Genomic DNA, 18,143 nt, shown 5'->3' on the forward strand with positions numbered 1-18,143 from the left:
AACGGGGAAGGAGGGGGAGGGGGAGCCGAAGGGCGCGGATGGCTAGACCGGAGCGGCCTCCCCCTCCCCGAAGTCGGGGGTGCCTTAGCCGCTGGGGAGCGGGGCTGCAGCCTCTGCAGCCTTTGCAGCTGGATTTCCCACTCTGACAGGCGCCATTTTACCGCCCTAAGGGCTCCCTCCTCCTTTCTTCCCCCCTCCTCTTCCCCTCTGACACTGCTTCCGGTGGTGACGTGTATTCGCTTCACCGGGACTAAAGTTCCCCCTCCTCGGTCTATGGGGGCGGGTAGAGGGAAGCCGAGAGCGCTCCCAACAAGGCCGCAGTATCGCGCAAGCGCGGAAGGTGGCAGCGGGGCGGACCCCGGGGGCGAGGCGGGCCCCGCCTGGAGCGGCGTGGGCGGGGCGGGTGACGTCTCTCGTCCCCGGGTGTCGGGCCGTCGGACGGGCTCGTGCGGCCTCCTACCCCTCCCGCCGACAACTGCCCCCAACGGCTCTTCCGGCCCCAGTCGTGGTAAAAATGTCCTGCGTCTGTGCGCCGGAGCTCGGGAGGGGCCCCTCCGCGTGAGCGCCCCCTGGGATATTGGACATAATCACCTCTCATTCCGGACCGGGCCGGGTCTCGGTTGTGGGAGGACTCATGGGTGCCCCGCCCCTTTTCCCTGGAGGGGGCGGGGCGGCGGGCCGTGACGCCATCAGAGGGCGCCCGAGGAGGGACGGGCCGCCAGTTGGAGATGGAGTCGGTGCTGGCTCTGCGCGGCCTGGTGCTGCTGCGGGGTGAGGGCCAGAGGCGCCGGGGGTTGCGAGCTGGGCTCGAGGGGCGGCAGCGGAGAGGAAGAGCCGCGTGTCACCGGCGAGGGGTGGTCCCCCGGGGTCGGTGAGGACGGAAACGTCAGCGTTCTCACGCTGGTTATCCGTCCCTCGCTCTCCCCAGACTCCGTGGAGTGGGAGGGGCGCAGTCTCTTGAAGGCGCTTATCAAGAAAGCTGCGCTGGGGTGAGTATCCCGCAGCCTTCCCCCCGAAGTCCCCGGGAAGGAAGGCTGGGCCCAACTCTGTGACACTCTCCTTCATCTCTGCCTTAGTGGGGAGCAGGTCCACATCCTGGGCTGTGAAGTGAGCGAGGAAGAGTTTCGTGCAGGTTTTGACTCCAGTATCAACAGCCGGTAAGCACAGATTGGGAGAGAGTTTGCTGGGTGTAGGATCCCTGTAAGGAAATTGCTCCACGGCATATTCATTGAAGGAATGGATATGTGTCTTGCGGGAGGCCAAGATTCGTAAGAGAAATGAGGAGTGGCGAGTCAGTGGAGAACCCAGAGCATGGGCCGTAGAAGCGCAGACGGAAATGGAGCGTAATAAGAGGCCGACGCTGTAGTTTTGCACCAGAAACTGTACTGGTGGATAAAAGTGAACATATTCTGTCTTTTGAGGTATTCAGAATCCGGGGAGGGTTAGTCCAGACGTGGATTCCAGATTTGCACCAACACTAGCTGCCAGCTACTGAGCGATTTGTTCTAGAGGCAAAAGTAACAGACTGTGCAACATTAGGGACGTATGGGAAGGCATAGCTGTTCATGGGAGTTGGAAGAGCTTCCTGAGACCAGACCGATAGCAAAGGGTCTCAGCGTGAAAATGAGTTCAGTTGTTATCCCAAAGGCAGTGACGGCCCTTTCAACGTGTAAGAGGCGAGTGATAATCTCATACTGTTAGACTACTCCAGTGACCAGTGTGGAGAATGGGATTAGAAGGGGGAAGCCTCAGACAGACCGGGAGGGAAGGCTGCTGTGGTAGTTCAGGTTCACTCAGGGGTGTATGTATACTGAGCACCAGTTACGAACCGGGTGCTGTGGTAGGCACGGTGAATGAGACGGGGTGGTCTCTAATGCATCTTAGGGAAAGATGATAGGGGGTGACAGATCTGGCTTAAGACAGTAGCAGTAAGTAAGCATAGAGAGTTTAAGAGGAAAGTAAAAGGACTCTAGCAGGTAGAATTTCCAGGAGTTATAGACTGATGTGGAATAGACCTTAGGAGACTCCTGAACCCACCTGTGTGCCTGGATAAAAAAGATTACTTCCCGGTCTAGGCAGCTCAGTAGTTTACATCTGTGTTCAGCTCTGGTTTTTCGACCGTGTGACGGAAGTGATGTTTCATGTTAAGGTGGCACTTACAAGAGAAGCAACAGATAGGACGGTGGTGTCCAGGAACAAGTTGGGCCACCGTGAATCCGATCCCAGGATTTCTAACCCACGTCAGACTCCCTTTTTCTGTGGTGCTATTTTATCTATAGTTAGTAACACAGGATCTAATTCTTGATCTTCTCTAAACGGTCCTACAGGCAGGAACCATGTCTCACATCCTGTCCTCTCCCTGTTCCTCCGGGGAATGACACGAGTGAGGCTCCGCTCGGGAAATGTTTGATGGTGATGATAACTAACATTTGTCAAGCGTTTAATACGCGTTAAGGATCGTTCTAAAGATCAAACAGTTGTGGTGTCTGTGCATTTGTCCTACAAATGAAGAAACAGTTTTAGGATAAGTAGTTTATCAGTTAGGTGACCTTGGGTAAGTAATAAAGCCATGCTTAGAGCTCAGGGCTTTCTGACACCAAAGCCTGTGCTGCCCACGTGGTAGTCTGTGTCTCCGTTTTAGCTCTAAGTCACAGAGAGCCACAGAGATCACAGGGTGAAGTTCAAGAGTGAGGGGAAGGGGCAGGGTTAATAAGTTGTCTCCTGTTTTCCCTTTGCAGGCTGGTTTACTATGACCTCTTCAGAGACCCACTCAACTGGGCACAGACTGGGGAAGCCCTTCCGGGGGGACCCCTGGGAGCCTTGCAGGCCATGTGCGAGAGGACGGATCCTGGTCCTGTCACTGTGGCTCTCGATTCACTGAGCTGGCTGCTGCTGCGTCTTCCCTGCGCCGCCCTCTGCCAGGCCCTCTGTGCCATGAGCCGTCGGCACGCCTGCCGTGGTGAGACCCCCTTCATTTCTACTCGTCAGGTACCTTCCCCTGCCAAGGAGCCAGCCCTCTTCCATTCTGAGCAAGAACATGATTAGGGATTGCCAGTCGGGCCTTATTCCATCTCTTTAACGTTTATTCTAGTTCTGGACTTCTTCGTAACCAGGCTTTTGTTCCTCTTCCGGGTTCATTTTTACTCATTTGTTTCATTCGTTCGCTCAATGAGTGCAAATTACGTGCTATGTGTCAGGCACAAATCTAGATACCAGGAGAGTAAAGACTAACTGTGCTCAGGTTCTTGTCTTCCAGGAGCTCAAAGTGCCAAAAAGGATACAGACAAGTTAGCAGTTACAAGACGGTCTGATAGCAGCTGTGATGATAAAGGAACATACACGGGGTGTCCTAAGGAAAGAACTGTCTCGAAGAGGAAGGGGTTAGCCAGGCAAATTTGGCCCGACCAGGGGCCCTGGGAGTAGCCCTGAAGTATACCGTGGATTCCAGAACTGACCATGCAGTCAGCTACCCAACTTTGTATTAAGGTGCTCGAGTCTCTCAGTGTTTCAGTTTACTCTGTAAGAGTGGGGGGGAGGGGTGAAATTACAGTATTAGCGTGAACTATTTAATTTTTTTTAATGTTTATTTTTGAGAGAGAGCGTAAGTGGGGTAGAGGCAGAGAGGGAGACACAGAATCCGAAGCAGGCTCCAGGCTCTGAGCTGTCAGCACAGAGGCCGACACGGAGCTCGAACTTACAGACCGTGAGATCGTGACCTGAGCTGAAGTCAGACGCTTAATCAACTGAGCCCCCCAGGCGCGCCTAGGAGGAACCACTTAGAATTGCTGTTAGGTCAAGTGATAGCGATGTCATATGCTTCAGCCCAAACATGCCGACGTTTGTAAGCGTCAAAACACAAAGGCATCTCCTAGCACAGTGCTGATGCTCTTTAAGCGTGTGTGTGCACGCTCCGCAAAAGGGAGAGACAACGGGAGGGAGTCAAAGGCACTGACTGGGGTGGGGTCAAGTTCCAAAAGCCTCAAGTAATTCATCATGTAAGAGATGAGGCTGGAAAGTAAGCAGACACTGGAAGAGGAAGGGGTTAACTCTGTCCCAAAGGCCCTGAGGGAGGAGCTCCGGACCGAGGACCAAGTCAGAGTAGGCCTGGCTCACATTCACTCTGAGGAGGTGAGGGCTGCAGCTCCACAGTCCCAGCCTCACCAAGGGAAGTCAGGATTGTGGCGGAGCCACAACGGAACGTGGGGCACCCCTTCCTTCCTCCTCCTTTGCTGTTCCATCCCTGGCCTCCACTCTGAGTGTTCCCCACTGCCCTTTGCGCCCCACGCTTGTTGTCCTTCCAGGTGGCGGCCCCGCAGCGGAGCAGCTGTGCGTGCTAGGCCTGCTGCACCGAGAGCTCCACGGCCCGGGCCCCATGGGAGCATTGAGCAGCCTTGCCCAGACCGAGGTGACCCTGAGTGGTACAGCGGGCCAGGCCTCGGCCCACATCCTCTGTCGGAGGCCCCGACAGCGCCCAACCCTCGAGGTCAGGAGAACCCCGGGGAAGCACTAAGGTCAGGGTCAGACGGAAGGGGAGTCTTGGCGGAAAGAAGAGTAAGAAAGCTGGTGTGGCCGAGCGCTTCCCTCTGTCCCCTTGTTTTGTCATTTCCCTCCTGATCCTCACCACGGCCCTGGGAGGTGGCTTGTTTTGTTGTCCCCTTACCCAAGTTACAGACAGTGAGTGGTAGAGCCAGGATTTGAACGCAGGATGGCCTGATTCGGATCCCGTGGGCTTAACCAAGAGGAGATCTTGACTTCCAAGAAGCGGCCAAGGAGAAAAGACTGGGAGCGGTTGTTGGGGGAGAAGGAGCGAGTCCCTTCGGAGAGCTCTGAAGGAGGGCGAGGGGAAGACCAGGGGCTGGAAGCTGTTACACTGATGGTGGGGCGGGCAGGGTGGGCAGGGGCAGGGCCGGCGGTGGCGGGGGGGGGGAGGTCCAAGTTCTTCTCTCTGGTTTGTTCCGTCAGGTGGAAACAACCTTTCTGTTAATACTCTTTCTTCTCCCCCAGACTCTCTGGTTCTCCGTCCTGCCTGACTTGAGCCTGGATCTCCAAGGGGGGCCCCCGCTAGAGTCCCAGCCCCACCCACATCCTCACACACCGCAGGTATCTCGCAGGCCAGGGGCGGAAACGAGGGAACAGAGCTTGTGGGTCTGGTGAAAGGAGAGACTGGAAACTGTGGGGGGTGGGGTCAGGGGTGCAGCCATGAGGCAGTGGCAGTATCCCTTGTGCCTGCAGGTGGACCCCGCCTCCCACTTGACCTTTAACCTCCACCTGTCCAAGAGAGAGCGAGAAGCCAAGGATAGCCTGACATTGCCTTTCCAGTTCAGCTCCGAAAAGTAAGGTTGTTGGGGGCCAGGCGCCTGGGTTCCTGAGTAGAGCCCCGCGTCCGGGCCTGAGAGGTGGGGTGATGGCAGGTTATTGATTAACCTCAGACTTTACAGGGGCTGAAGTCCATCTCCAAAGACAAGTCTGGGGAGTGGTTCTCTACCCGCTCCTGCCCCAACGAGGCTAAAGGGCCTCTATGTGTCTTTTCTCGCCATTAGAGCCTTAGGTCACAGAGCAATCGGGTCTGGGCTGAGCCAGACCAGACCCTGGGGAAGTGGCCCTGCCCCTCTCTAGGCAACAGTGTTACTGGGAGGACGGGAAGCCGGTTGGGTGTGGTAGAGACAGTTTCATAATGGCCTCTGTACGCCTGTCGTTCTGTGCTCAGTGTGTGGGTGGGCGAAGCCAGACCGTGGCAGGATCCGTGCCCTCGAGCTGCTAAGAACGTAGGGGATCGTTAGGAGAGCGGCATCAGTCTATCCCGGTACCGGATGCGGCTCCCATGCTGACTAAACGAGGAGGTCAGAGAAAGGGACTTGAACCGACAAAACACGAAAGCCAAAGAGAAAGAGGAGGGAGTCAGTCACCAGGAAGCGTGTCCAGACAGGACCCCGTTACCCACCCTCACCAGCACCCGCTCCCCGCTCCTCTCCCCAGACAGCAGGCTCTGCTGCGCCCTGGGCCCGGCCCTGCTACCAGCCGCATCTTCTATGAGCCAGACGCGTTCGATGACCTGGACCCAGAAGACCCAGATGGGGACCTGGATGTTTGACTGGGAGCCTTGGCTGGCCTGTACTGGGGAGGGGGGAGAGAGACCTTGGACGCGTAACCATCCTTTCATTGTTTGCTGCGGCCTTACCCTACCCCACCTGTGTTCCGTGTGCCGAGGTCCTGCCTCGTGACCCCCGAGTCAAGGAGTAGCTTCCAGGCGGGACAAGACATGGGAAGGGGCAGAGGGGAAGGTGAGGGAACAGAGACGCCTCCCTTCCCAGCCTAATAAAATCTATTTTTTTACTGAAAAAGAAACTTGGCTAGCTGTGTAAGCGGGAGTTGGCAGTGGGAGGGACTGCGTGGGAAGAGGCAGGGAAGCCAGGCACCTGAGTCTTGGAGAGTCACTAGCGTTGGGGCCCAAGTGACAACGGTGCCACAGGGAGGGCCTTGCACACCGATAGCGCTCAGGGTGTGTTGTTTTAAACTGAAGCAGGTACACTTAAAGGTTCCGGGTTCCCTGCAAGGATCTGGGTTGAAAGAAAGCAGAGACCCTGAAGGGGGAGGGAAAAAAAGCCTCCTTTCCAAAACATACGGTTTTATTCCTGTACAAAAAACACACCCTCCTCTTTTTGCGTCCCTCACCCAACCCCCTCGGGGGAACTGTACAAGGTGCGCGGGCGGGGCGGCGGGGTGGCGGGCTCTGCCCCAGGCCGAGCTCTGCCCCAGGCCGGTTCAGGTCCCCGGGCACACCACAGGCTGCCAGGCCGGGCCAGGGGGCCCCCGGCTCACACATACTCCTTGGCAGAGTTGGGCTTGGGGTAGGAGCGGGGTGCGCGGTACCCAGCTTTGCTCTCACTCCCGGGACAGGAGCAAGAGAGCAGGGCGCCTCCCAGGATGACCAGAGCCGACCCCGCCCAGCCAATGAAGATGGCAGGACCGAACTCGTACCTACGGAGAGAGGGGGCTAGGGTCAGACACGCTGCCTTTCCTGCAGGGGGGTCCGGAACTGTCGCCCCTTTAGGAGGCCGGGCTCCCATACTTACTTCAGATTCATGGGGACCAACGGGTTATAAAAGTCTGTGACAATCTGGTGGCCATACCAGGAACAAGCTACCAAGGCAGCAAGACCTGGGGGAAAGAAAGACTGGCATGTTAGGAGGCCCCAGGCCGGCACCTTGCACGCCTCCACGCTACGATTGGAGAAGAGAGGCGCTGGGCCCTCCTCGGGCCTGCTGCTCACCTGCCACGATGAAAACGATGCCTCCGGTCATGGCTATCCGGGCCTTCTTCACCTTGTCGTCTCCCCCGCAGCTTGTACACTTCATGCCCATCGTGGCCACGAACATGGCCAGGAAGCCCAGCACCAGGGACACCACCATGAGGGCTCGGGTGGCCTGTATGGCCGCTGCGGGGAAGGGGGAAGGACGCCCTCATTCCTGGAAACGCGGGTCGCTGGGCTGGGGCCCCTTGGGCGTCCAAGCCCCGCGCAGCGCCCGGTGGATCCCGCCCCGTCCCGGCTCCGCGGCCTTGCCGCTCCGCCCCGCCCTCCTTCTGCCCTAGGACCCGCCCGGGGCGCGAGGGTTTCGGCGAAACCGCCCCGGCTGGGGAGAGGGGGGGCAGGGAGGAAGGGGCCCGCGGAGAGGGGCGGCGGCGGCGGCGGCGGCGGCCGGAGCCCCCGCACGGGCCGCAGAGCTCGGCCCGCGGCCCAGCCCTGACCCCCACTATCGCGGCCACCGGCTCTGTGGCTTCGGCTAATCGGCCGATAAGATTACAGGCCGCAGGCGGCGGCCCTCGTCTGACGGCGCGCACGGCTCCTCCGCGGACCCAGCGCCCTCCGCCCCGCGCCGCCTTTTGTCCGAGAGAAAAGGGCGGGAGACGGAGGCCGCCAGCCGCGCAGGGCGGCGGGGGTAGGAGAGGCCTAGAGGGGGCTGGGCCGCCGGGCGCCGAGACCCGGGGAGGCTCGGCCGGGGGCGGGGGGGGGGGGGCCCCGCAGCCGGCGTGCAGCCCCCACCACCCCGCCCCCGGCCCGGTCCGGCCGCTTCCGCGTCCTGCACCCCGGCAACCCCGGGCGTCGGGCCTCGCGCCCTTGCCCCGCACCCCGCCCGGCGCCCTCGTTCCCGGGCGCGTCCGCCCCGTCGGCCCCGCGGCCTTACCCGGCAGGGCGAGCACCGAGTCGTACATCTTGCAGCTCATCATGCCGGTGCTCTGCGTGACGCAGTCCATCCACAGCCCCTTGTACATGGCCTGGGCCGTGATGATGTTGTCGCCCGCGTACGAGCTCATCTGCCACTGCGGGATGGCGGTGGACGCCACCAGGCCCACCCAGCCCAGCAGGGCCAAGGCAAAGCCCAGCAGCTGCAGGCCCGAATTGGCCATCTTCGCCCTCGGAAGAGCCTGGGGACGCCGGGCGGGCGACCCTGCGGTAAAGCAAACCCACCTGGGGGGGCAGCCCCACAGAAAGAGACGAGTCACCCGAAGAGAAGTTTGGGGTCAAGTGACTGCAGATCTTTTTGTCACTCGAGAACAACACCAAAAAAACAAAAAAAAAACCACACACACACACACACAAATCGATCCTTCCGGGGGGGGCAAGGGTCTCACAGAAGGATCAGGCCACGCCCGGGGACTGGTGGTCGAAAAAGCGATCCCGCGTAGGCCAGGCGGTCCCCTCCGGCGATCTCCGCGACCCTACCCAGACGAAAGGCGGAGGGCGGTGTGCGCGCGGTCCTGGGTACTGGAAGCCCCCAAAGTGCCCTGGGCTGTCGGCCTGAGGCTGCAGTGCCCGGTGGCTCGGCGGTGAGCGGGCAGGTGCGGGCGGACAGGTGCGGCGCACCTGAGTATATGTAGGGCGTCAGGGGCGCGCCCCCGCGGGCACCGGGAGCGCGGGGGGGGGAGGCGGGACCGGAGGGCGGCCGAGGGTGACCTGACGTCACCGAAGGGACACTCACCTGAGCCGGAAGTCCTGGCCCCCACCCCTCCTTGCCCAGGTGAAGAGGAAGAAACCTGAGCCCCAGGGTCACGCCCCTTCTCCTGCCCGGCTTGGATTGCGGGTAGGGAGGAGGCGGCGGCTTCTCTGGAGTTCCCAGCTTGGAGTCAGCCCCTCCAGACTGGACTTCCCTGGGCAGCGGGATGCCCCTTCTCCTCTCCCCGGCAGGTGCGCCTGGGATACTGCGGCCCCAGAGCCGGGGGGACGCCCTGGGCCCCTCGGCTCCGCCCCCCCCCCCCCTCCCCTCCGCTGGGACTCTTGGTTTCTACTCTAGGCGCTCTTTGTCCTGCCCTACTTTCGTCCCCACCCCTCTGCTCTCTTCCTTTTCTTCAGTCGGCTCTCCTAAGCGTCCCCACCTTGGGGAACCCTAGCTCCAGTCCCTCAGAACTGCCCCCCTTCAGCAGCCTCCTTGGAGTCTGCATTCCCAGAACCACCGGCCCAGCAGCACCCCGACGCCCCGTGCCCCCTGGCCGCCACCCTCCTATCCCGCCCTCCAGCTGACACCTGGCTCCCAGGCCCCGGCCTCCACAGCCCCGTCTTCTTGGCTGTCCATTCCAATCCCTATCCCTGACCCGCCTGGACCCTTGGCACCCCACCTCTAGGGGGTCACTATCCCCCACCTGCGACGAGGGTCCTTCCGAGCAGAAGGAAGAAAGCACTGAGGCCAGAAGTCAGCAGAGGGTGGGGAGCGGGGTCAGGCCTAGGTGACATTCTTGGCCACACCTGTCGCTCCCTTCCCTTGGAGACTTTCCAAACCTGTGCTCCACTTTCTCCTTCCCTCCCGTCTTACACGCATTTCCCTTTCCTTCCTTCTGAGCCTGGACCTGACTCTGTGCACCCTCTCCGCGTCATGCAGGGCTTCCTCCCTCGGGAGTCTCCCTCCCAGCCCCTTCCCTGCCCCGGCGCCCCGCAGCGCCACTCCGCTGCCCCCTTGCCCGGAGTCCTCCCCACCCACCTCTCCGCTCCCAGACCCACATGTTTCCAGCCCCCTCTCCATGTCTATTTTTTTCCCTCCACTCTCCCACATTTCCCATTTTTCTTCCTCCTCTCAAACATTTCTCTGTAAGGCTCTCCCTTTTTGATTCATGGTGAGGTGTTGTTGTTTTTTTTTTTTTTTTAACCTATCTTTTTTTCTTACAATTTCTTTTGAGAGAGAGAGAGAGAGAGAGAATCCCAAGCAGGCTCCACACTGTCAGCCCAGAGCTCGATGTGGCTCAAACCCACAAGAGTGAGATCGTGACTTAAGCCAAAATCGGGAGTCAGAAGCCCAACCAACTGAGCCACCCAGGTGCCCCGAGTTGGTTGTGTTTTTTTATTTTTTTTTGTTTTTTTTTAAGGTGCTTTCCAGCTCCAAAATGTTACGTTTCTCATTACGGAAGTATATCCAGCTTGTGTGCAAGCTCACTGCCACACCTCAGGCCGACCCGCCACGTCTGCCTCTTGCCTGCCCACCCCAGCTGCCTCCAAACCGACAGCCCCGTGTCCCCGCTGGTCCTTTTGAAATCTATTCCCCGGAAGTGAACTGGTTTGTCTGTTTCAGACTTGGGTCCCAGTTACTTTCTGCTTAAAATCCTTAAAGCAGGGGGCACCTGGGTGGCTCAGTTGGTTAAGTGTCTGATTTTGGCTCAGGGCCTGATCTCACGGTTCGTGAGCTCGAGCCCCGTGCCGGGCTCTGAGCTGACGGCGCTGAGCCTGATCCTCTCTCTCTCTGCCCCTCCCCTACTCGTTCCCGGGCGCCCGTGCATGCGCGCGCGCGCACTCTCTCTCTCTGTCTCTCGCTCTCTCTCGCAATAAATACACTTAAAAAAATAAAAATAAAACAAAATCCTTAAAAGCCTCCAAAGTCTCTCCTCGCTCCAGTGTTGGTACACTGGGCTTGGCAAAATAAATGCCGTGTGTGGCTCGCCGGACTGTGCCTCGGCCATACGAGCCCTCTCTCCGCTCCCGACGTGTATCTTTTTTACTACTTTCCTTCACACACTCTGTTCTCTACGCCTGGATGCTCTTGTCCCTGTCCCCTCCCCTCCTTCCTCTACCCTGCTAACCGACGCATCCGACTCATCCTTCAGCAATCAGCTGGAGTCTCGCTTCTCCTGGGAAGCCTGACCTGACCACCCCGCCCCAGACTGAGTCATATCCCTCGGTGGATGTGCTCACTCACCGCTACTCGGTGCTTTAACTGCACGACTTATCACAGAAACTATTTACTCGTGTGCCTGTTTACTCAGTGTCAGTCTTCCGCTGTCGATGCGTCCGGGTTTATCGCCAATAAATATTTGATGAATGAATGAAAAAATAAACTACAAATTAACGATATTTTCATCCACTGGTTCGACAACTATTTCCCGAGGGCCCGTATAAATGCCTCCAGACGTTGCTCCGGACGTACAGCTGGCACGACCCAGATGAGGACCCTGCCCTCCTGTCACTCGGATGCTAGAGGGAGGAAGCAGACAATAAAGACATAAACAAGATGGCGCATGTTTTCAAGGCAATAAAACAGGGCAATGTGATGAGGTTGGGTCCACTGGAGGGAGACCTTTCTAGGAAGTGACCAGCAAGGAACCAGCCAAGAGAAAACCATGTTGGGTGAAGAAAGTGGAAAGGGCCGAGAGACCCTGTGTGGATTGCCCCTTTGCGATTTTGTAGTATTCGTTTCTTTTTTTTAACTGTCTTTAATGTTTAATTATTTTTCGGAGAGACGGAATGTGAGCAGGAGACGGGCAGAGAGAGAGGGAGACAGAGAATCCAAAACAGGACGCAGGCTCTGAGCTGTCGGCCCAGAGCCCGACGTGGGGCTCGACCCCACAAACCGTGAGATCATGACCTGAGCCCAAATCAGGCACTTAACCAACTGAGCCACCCAGGTGCTCCTGTGGTACTAAGTTTAAAGCAAGATCTCTCAACCTCAGCACCATTGACATTTGGGGCCGGATAACTCTTTGTTGCAGGTGACTGTCCTGTTCATTATAGGATATTTAGCATAACATCTTTGACTTCTATTGATTAGATGCCAGGAGAGCCCTCCGCTGAGCCCCAAGGTGACAATCCAAAATGGCTCCAGACGTTGTCGGCTGTCGGGGTGACGAGAGGGGCAAAATGGGTCCCGGCTAAGAGCCACCGACGTAAAGCGTGGCCAGGCAGCATCACTGTGGCTGTTTTGCTCTGGTAGCCTCCAGTAAACAGTTGGGTACAAGGAGCAAGCAGACGGATGATTGGACTTGACCACGGTTGGGATTTTGCCAAGGAGAGGAAGGAGTTTGAGGTATTTGCACGAGAGTGCTTTAGGTGTTCGAGCCCGGATGTAAATTGGGTCGTAAGAAGAGTAAACGCAAAAGGCTTGGGCGTTAGTGGAAAACTGGGGGGTGGATGGTGTGGAGGTCTCTCTCCACGAAGAGAAGGGAGCGAGATACCTGGGAAAATGAGCTGGTCGGCTGGGAGGGGCCTGGGACCGCCGGAAGAGAAAGATGAGGTTCAACACCTGCTGATGACAAGAACTTCTAGCCAACAAAGATTAGAAAGGACGTTCTTATACCTCGTGAAAAAGTATCAGGCTCCCCTCTTTTATTCTCGGGAAAAGGATAAAGAAAGTCACTGTTACCGCTTTTGTTTGGACCAAGTTCTGGAGGTCTTGATTGCTACTACAAAGAAATAAAAGAAGGAGGTGGTGCAATGATTGAAAGGGACAAAATAAAACTGATTTGCAGGGGCGCCTGGGTGGCTCAGTCAGTTAAGCGACCGACTTCAGCTCAGGTCATGATCTCGCGGTCCGTGAGTTCGAGCCCCGTGTCAGGCTCTGTGCTGATGGCTCAGAGCCTGGAGCCTGCTTCAGATTCTGTGTCTCCCTCTCTCTCTGACCCTCCCTCGTTCATGCTCTGTCTCTCTCTGTCTCAAAAATAAATAAACATTAAAAAAAAAATTAAAAAAAAAAACTGATTTGCAGATGTTATAACTGTATCCTTAGAAAAGTGAATAGAGGGGCGCCCGGGGGGCTCAGCTCGGCTGGTTGAGTATGCAACTCTTGATTTCGGCTCAGGTCGTGAAATCACGGTTTGTGGGTTCGAGCCCCGCGTCAGGTTCTGCGCTGACAGCACGTTCTGCTTGGGATTCTGTCTCCCTCTCTCTCCTCCCCTCCTCCCTGCTCCTTATCTCTCTCCCTTAAAAAAAAAAAAAAAAAAAAAGGGAATAGAATCGAGAGACACTATCAGTAATTAGTTTCAGCAAGGTTGCTGTATGCGAGATGCAGCTACAAAAAACAAAACAAAACAAATTGCTAGCATTTTACTACACCAGTAATAACCAACTGGAAAATACAATGTAAAATAACATTCGATTTGCATCAAAATTATAAAGCGCCTAGGAATTAACCAAGTATTGACAAGACCTCAGTGGGAGAAAAAAACAGTTGAATTCAAATAAAGGACATAGATAACTGGGAAGAATAGAGAAACAGCCCCTGCGCTTATAAATGCGGTGACTTCACATTATAAAGACATCAGTTGTCTCCAGAATAAATCATTTTATATATTACCAGTAAAATCCAATTAAAAAAATATTTATTTAGAGAGAGCGTGAGCGTGAACGGAGGAGGGGCAGACAGAGAGGAAGATAGCAAGAATCCCAAGCAGGCTCCTCACTGTCAGCAGAGTCTGATTCAGAGCTCAAACTCTCAAACGGGGAAATCATGACCTGAGCCGAAACCAAGAGTCGGACACTTAACCGACTGAGCCACCCAGGCGCCCCAAAAAGGAATGAACTCTTGAGATACACAACAGTATGGATGAATCTCAAAATAATTACGTAGCGAAAGAAGCCAGACCCCCCCCCATACATCCTGTATGTCTCCATTTGCATAAAATTCCAGAAAATGCAAAGTGTGCTAGAAAGACTGGCACTGGCTGCCTACAGGGGTGGGTGGAAAGGGCTGTAGGGAGGGATTACAAAGAGGTAAAGGAAACCCCGGGGGATGATGGATATGTCCACTATCTTGATGACGGGGATGGTTTCATGGGTGTGGACATCGGTCAAAACTTACCAAATTGTACATTGTACATTTGAAATATGTGCAGTTTATTGTTTGTGAATTATACCTCAAAAAAGCTGTTAAAAAAAAAAAAACATAACTGGGTTCGATCTACTCTAAGCACCATATGAGTGTTCCATTATTCCCCTTCATTAAAACCCTAAAATGTAGATGCTATTATTATCTCCCTTCTCGTTTTACAGATGAGGTATATAAGACACAAAGAGCTTAGGTAACTTTCCCAAGGGCAAAGTTAGCAAGTTGGTAAGGGCACTCAAACTCAGGGAGTGTGAGCCCAGAGTCCATACTTTTTTTTGTTGTTGTTCATGTGTATTTGTTTTTGAGAGAGAGAGACAGAGCATGAGCCCGGGAGGGGCAGAGAGAAAGGGGGACACAGGATCCGAAGCAGGCTCCAGGCTCTGAGCTGTCGGCACAGAGCCCGACGCGGGGCTCGAACTCACAGACCTTGAGATCAAGACCTGAGCCGAGGTCAGGCGCTCAACCAACTGAGCCCCCCAGGCGCTCCCCAGGGTCCATACTCCTAACTGTGCTGCATCTAGCCGTTTGCTGAGAGGCTGGGGCGGTAACAGAAGCCTCTCCCACTGCTGATGGACGCGGAGCCTGGGACAGTCAGTCTTCGGAGCAAGCTGGTAGTACTTAGTCAAAGTAGGTATAAGAATGCCCTATGACTCAGAAATTCCACTTGTGTAGACAGATATAATTAATAATAGACATACGGATAGGCAGCGATGTCTCTCCCAGAGAAGTTCTCACAGGAAGCGGTAACAAGCCGGGTAGGAAATGTGCGTTGACACATTCTTTTGTTGCGTTTGGGAACCGCAGGTGACATGGGTGTTCATCAGCGGGACCTCGAGCAACTACACGTGGCGTGAGTGACACCGTGGAGCCCCCACGCATCAGACAGAGCATGAAGGAGGATGGAAACCATGGTGCTTACAAGGGCACCTGGGGGGCTCAGTCGGTTAAGCATGGGACTCGTCATTTTGGCTCAGGTCATCGAGTCCCGAGTGGGGCTCTGTACTGACCGCAGGGAGCCTGCTTGGGATTCTCTCTCTCTCTCTCTCTCTCTCTCTCTATCCCTCCCCCACTCGTGTTCTCTCTCTCTCTCTCACACACACACACACACACACTCTCTCTCTCTCTCTCTCTCTCAAAATAAATAAACTAAAAAGGAAAAACATAGTGCTTATGGTCAGTAAGTAGGATCAGAATGAAATATATAACAAGATGCTATTTACATAAATTAGAAATGTTTGCGGGAATGCCAGCTGGTACAGCCACTCTGGAAAACAGCATGGAGGTTCCTCAAAAAGCTAAAAATAGAACTACCCTACGACCCAGTAATTGCACCACTAGGCATTTATCCACGGGGGACAGGTGTGCTGTTTCGAAGGGACACATGCACCCCCATGTTTACAGCAGCACTATCGACAATAGCCAAAGTCTGGAAAGAGCCCAAATGTCCATCGATGGATGAATGGATAAAGAAGATGCGGTATATACATACAATGGAGTATTACTCGGCAATCAAAAAGAAGGAAATGTTGCCATTGGCAACTACGTGGATGGAACTGGAGGGTCTTATGCTAGGTGAAATCAGAGAAAGACAAAAATCATACGACTTCACTCATATGAGGACTTTAAGACAGAACAGATGAACACAGGGAAGGGAAGCCAAAATAATATAAAAACAGGGAGAGGGGCAAAACAGGAGAGACTCAGAAATATGGAGAACAAACTGAGGGTTGCTGGAGGGGGTGTTGGGGGGGAATGGGCTAAGTAGGGGAGGGGCATTAGGGAATCTACTCTTGAAATCATTGCTGCACCATATGCTAACTACTTTGGATGTAAGTTTAAGAAAATAAAAAATAAAATAAAATAAATAATAAAATAGGATTTGTCAAAAAATAAAAATAAAAATAAAGAAATGTTTGCACAGAAAACAACTGATGTTTTGCAAGAGCACAAACACAAGTGAGCATGAAATGCATTGGAATGGCTGCCTTTTGAGGGAGGACAAAGGGAAATGGGTTGTGAATCCAAAAGAAGTTTTGTTTTCCTTTTTTTTTTTTTAAGTAAGCTCTATGCCCAACGTGGGGCTTGAACTCACAACCCTGAGATCAAGAGTCACATACTATACCAACTGAGCCAGCCAGACGCCCCAAAAGAGAATAGCTTTTAAAATGAAAACAAGGGGCGCCTGGGTGGCGCAGTCGGTTAAGCGTCCGACTTCAGCCAGGTCACGATCTCGCGGTCCGGGAGTTCGAGCCCCGCGTCAGGCTCTGGGCTGATGGCTCAGAGCCTAGAGCCTGTTTCCGATTCTGTGTCTCCCTCTCTCTCTGCCCCTCCCCCGTTCATGCTCTGTCTCTCTCTGTCCCAAAAATAAATAAACGTTGAAAAAAAAATTAAAAAAAAATAAAATGAAAACAAGACGTATGGGGCGTCTGGGTGGCTCAGTGGGTTGAGCATCCAACTTGGGCTCAGGTCATGATCTCACAGTTCGTGAGTTCAAGCCCCGCATCAGGCTCTGTGCTGACAGCTCGGAGCCTGGAGCCTGCTTCAGACCCTCTGTTCCCCTCTCTCTCTGCCCCTCCCCTGCTCGAACGCACGCTCTCTCTCTCTCTCAAAAGTAAAGATAAACATTTCAAAATAAAATAAAAACAAGACATCAATCAACACAGACAATGCACCAAGAACTGTGTCATTAATTCAATCCTCTGCACCTCAGACCCTGATCTATAGACAAAATGCAGCGAAGGAGCGAACAGGGGAGACGGCATTGCTGAAGCTCGGGAATCCAGGTTGCCTTCCAGAAACTGGAAGCCAAATGGTCCTGTGAAGTAGGAGCGGAAGGTAGTGTGTGTGTGTGTGTGTGTGTGTGTGTGTGTGGCGGGGGCGGGGGCATCCTGGCTTTCTCCTGCCCCCTCCCACCTCCATCGCTTACCCATCACGGGCTGAACCCAGCCAGAAGGCAGTGGTCACAGGAGCTTTGGAAACAAAAGCCTGCAGGGATGAACTCCCCGTGGCAGAGGGCAGAGTTTGGGAAGGGCTATGGCTGTGTGTCAAGAAGCAAGACACACACACACACACACACACATGCACGCACGCACACGCGCATGTGCGCTCCGATGTAAAGCCCCCCCCCCGCCCCGCCATGTCATGTGTCTCTCCTCTCCTTCCATCTTCTATCAACAACCCCTTGCTCACCTTCCAGGCCACCTTTCTTTCTCCCTCCCAGCTCTCCTGACTTCTCTCTTGTCTAGAAGGGTCGCTGAGAAGCATCGGAAACGCAGCATCTGAATGAGAGCAGGAATGTGCCCTCGTAGAACAGAGCCCAGAACCTCACCTGCTACACTGACTTTCCATCTGCCCCCAGTCTGCACCCCCCTTTAACCCCTCTGTTCTAGGCACCTTGCTTGGCTTTTCCCCTCCTCCCCTTGTAGCATCCCCGAGTCCCTGGTTCCTCATTGGCCCTTCCCTGCTTCCATCAATGGCCTCAGCTCCTTTTGGCTCCTAAAGGATTGGTACTCCTCAATGTTGACATTTTAGTTCTTCATCTATGCCCCCTTGGCCAGATAGGTGGAGCCAATCCCCTGATAGTTCCCTCTTTTGCGCCGGCTCTCCAGCCTGTGCTCTTGGCCATAGGGCCAGACATTCATTCATTCATTCATTCATTCATTCATTCATCCAACATGTACTGAGTGCCCGCCACTAAGGCTGGGTGCTGGGAGCACAGAGGGAAACAAGGTGAACTTCTATGCTCAAGGCTTAAGTACAGAGGGAAGAAAACAAATGACAATCTACTACGCTGGGGACACGGGGCTTTCTTTCTCTACCCCCGCCCCCCAGAGGAAGGCCAAGAAAGGTTTCAGAGAGGAGGTGGGCATTTTTTGAAGGGTGAACAGGAGTCTTCTGGTTTTCCAGATTGAGAGATTCGTACAGCAAAGGCACTCAGGATAGAAATGACACCATGTGTTCTGGGTACAAGGAGTCAGGTATCGGGCCCCTGGGTGGCTCAGTGGGTTAAGCATCCAATTTCGGCTCAGGTCATGATCTCCTGGTCTGTGAGTTCCAGCCCCCCTA

The 18,143-nt window shown here is 55.0% G+C and overlaps 2 protein-coding genes across 6 annotated transcripts; one reads left to right on the plus strand and one right to left on the minus strand.

The window, feature by feature from the left end:
* Positions 1 to 6: 6 nt before the first annotated feature.
* On the plus strand, positions 7 to 6,334 carry ELP5 (elongator acetyltransferase complex subunit 5). 5 transcript variants are annotated; one of them, XM_045490190.1, is made up of 8 exons: positions 8 to 508; positions 929 to 989; positions 1,077 to 1,157; positions 2,739 to 2,959; positions 4,302 to 4,483; positions 5,005 to 5,100; positions 5,233 to 5,333; positions 5,977 to 6,334. In XM_045490190.1, exons 1-8 carry the CDS (start codon positions 274 to 276, stop codon positions 6,089 to 6,091), a joined length of 1,092 nt encoding a protein of 363 aa, XP_045346146.1. In that variant the 5' UTR covers positions 8 to 273; the 3' UTR covers positions 6,092 to 6,334. The 5 variants fall into 5 exon arrangements, with proteins under 5 accessions (XP_045346149.1, XP_045346146.1, XP_045346147.1 ...); XM_045490191.1 differs by having other exon boundaries at positions 8 to 505; XM_045490194.1 differs by lacking the exon at positions 8 to 508 and adding an exon at positions 581 to 771.
* A 274-nt stretch (positions 6,335 to 6,608) lies between these two features.
* Positions 6,609 to 8,878, minus strand: CLDN7 (claudin 7). Its single transcript, XM_045490203.1, has 4 exons — positions 8,184 to 8,878; positions 7,271 to 7,435; positions 7,074 to 7,158; positions 6,609 to 6,978 (listed from the first exon to the last, which is right to left on the minus strand). Exons 1-4 carry the CDS (start codon positions 8,404 to 8,406, stop codon positions 6,816 to 6,818), a joined length of 636 nt encoding a protein of 211 aa, XP_045346159.1. The 5' UTR covers positions 8,407 to 8,878; the 3' UTR covers positions 6,609 to 6,815.
* Positions 8,879 to 18,143: the final 9,265 nt, after the last annotated feature.

This window comes from Leopardus geoffroyi, chromosome E1 (genome assembly GCF_018350155.1).
Source record: "Leopardus geoffroyi isolate Oge1 chromosome E1, O.geoffroyi_Oge1_pat1.0, whole genome shotgun sequence".
NCBI classification, from domain to species: domain Eukaryota; kingdom Metazoa; phylum Chordata; class Mammalia; order Carnivora; family Felidae; genus Leopardus; species Leopardus geoffroyi.

What these genes read in the sequence shown, in the direction of transcription:
- ELP5 (XM_045490190.1), top strand. Translation starts at nt 274, where the DNA reads ATGGGGGCGGGTAGAGGGAAGCCGAGAGCGCTCCCAACAAGGCCGCAG. An exon ending in ATCAAGAAAGCTGCGCTGGG is followed by an intron (nt 990 to 1,076) that starts GTGAGTATCCCG and finishes TCTCTGCCTTAG; the next exon opens with TGGGGAGCAGGTCCACATCC. An exon ending in GACTCCAGTATCAACAGCCG is followed by an intron (nt 1,158 to 2,738) that starts GTAAGCACAGAT and finishes TTCCCTTTGCAG; the next exon opens with GCTGGTTTACTATGACCTCT.
- CLDN7 (XM_045490203.1), bottom strand. Translation starts at nt 8,406, where the DNA reads ATGGCCAATTCGGGCCTGCAGCTGCTGGGCTTTGCCTTGGCCCTGCTG. An exon ending in CTCGGTGCTCGCCCTGCCGG is followed by an intron (nt 7,436 to 8,183) that starts GTAAGGCCGCGG and finishes CCTTCCCCGCAG; the next exon opens with CGGCCATACAGGCCACCCGA. An exon ending in CATCGTTTTCATCGTGGCAG is followed by an intron (nt 7,159 to 7,270) that starts GTGAGCAGCAGG and finishes TCTTTCCCCCAG; the next exon opens with GTCTTGCTGCCTTGGTAGCT.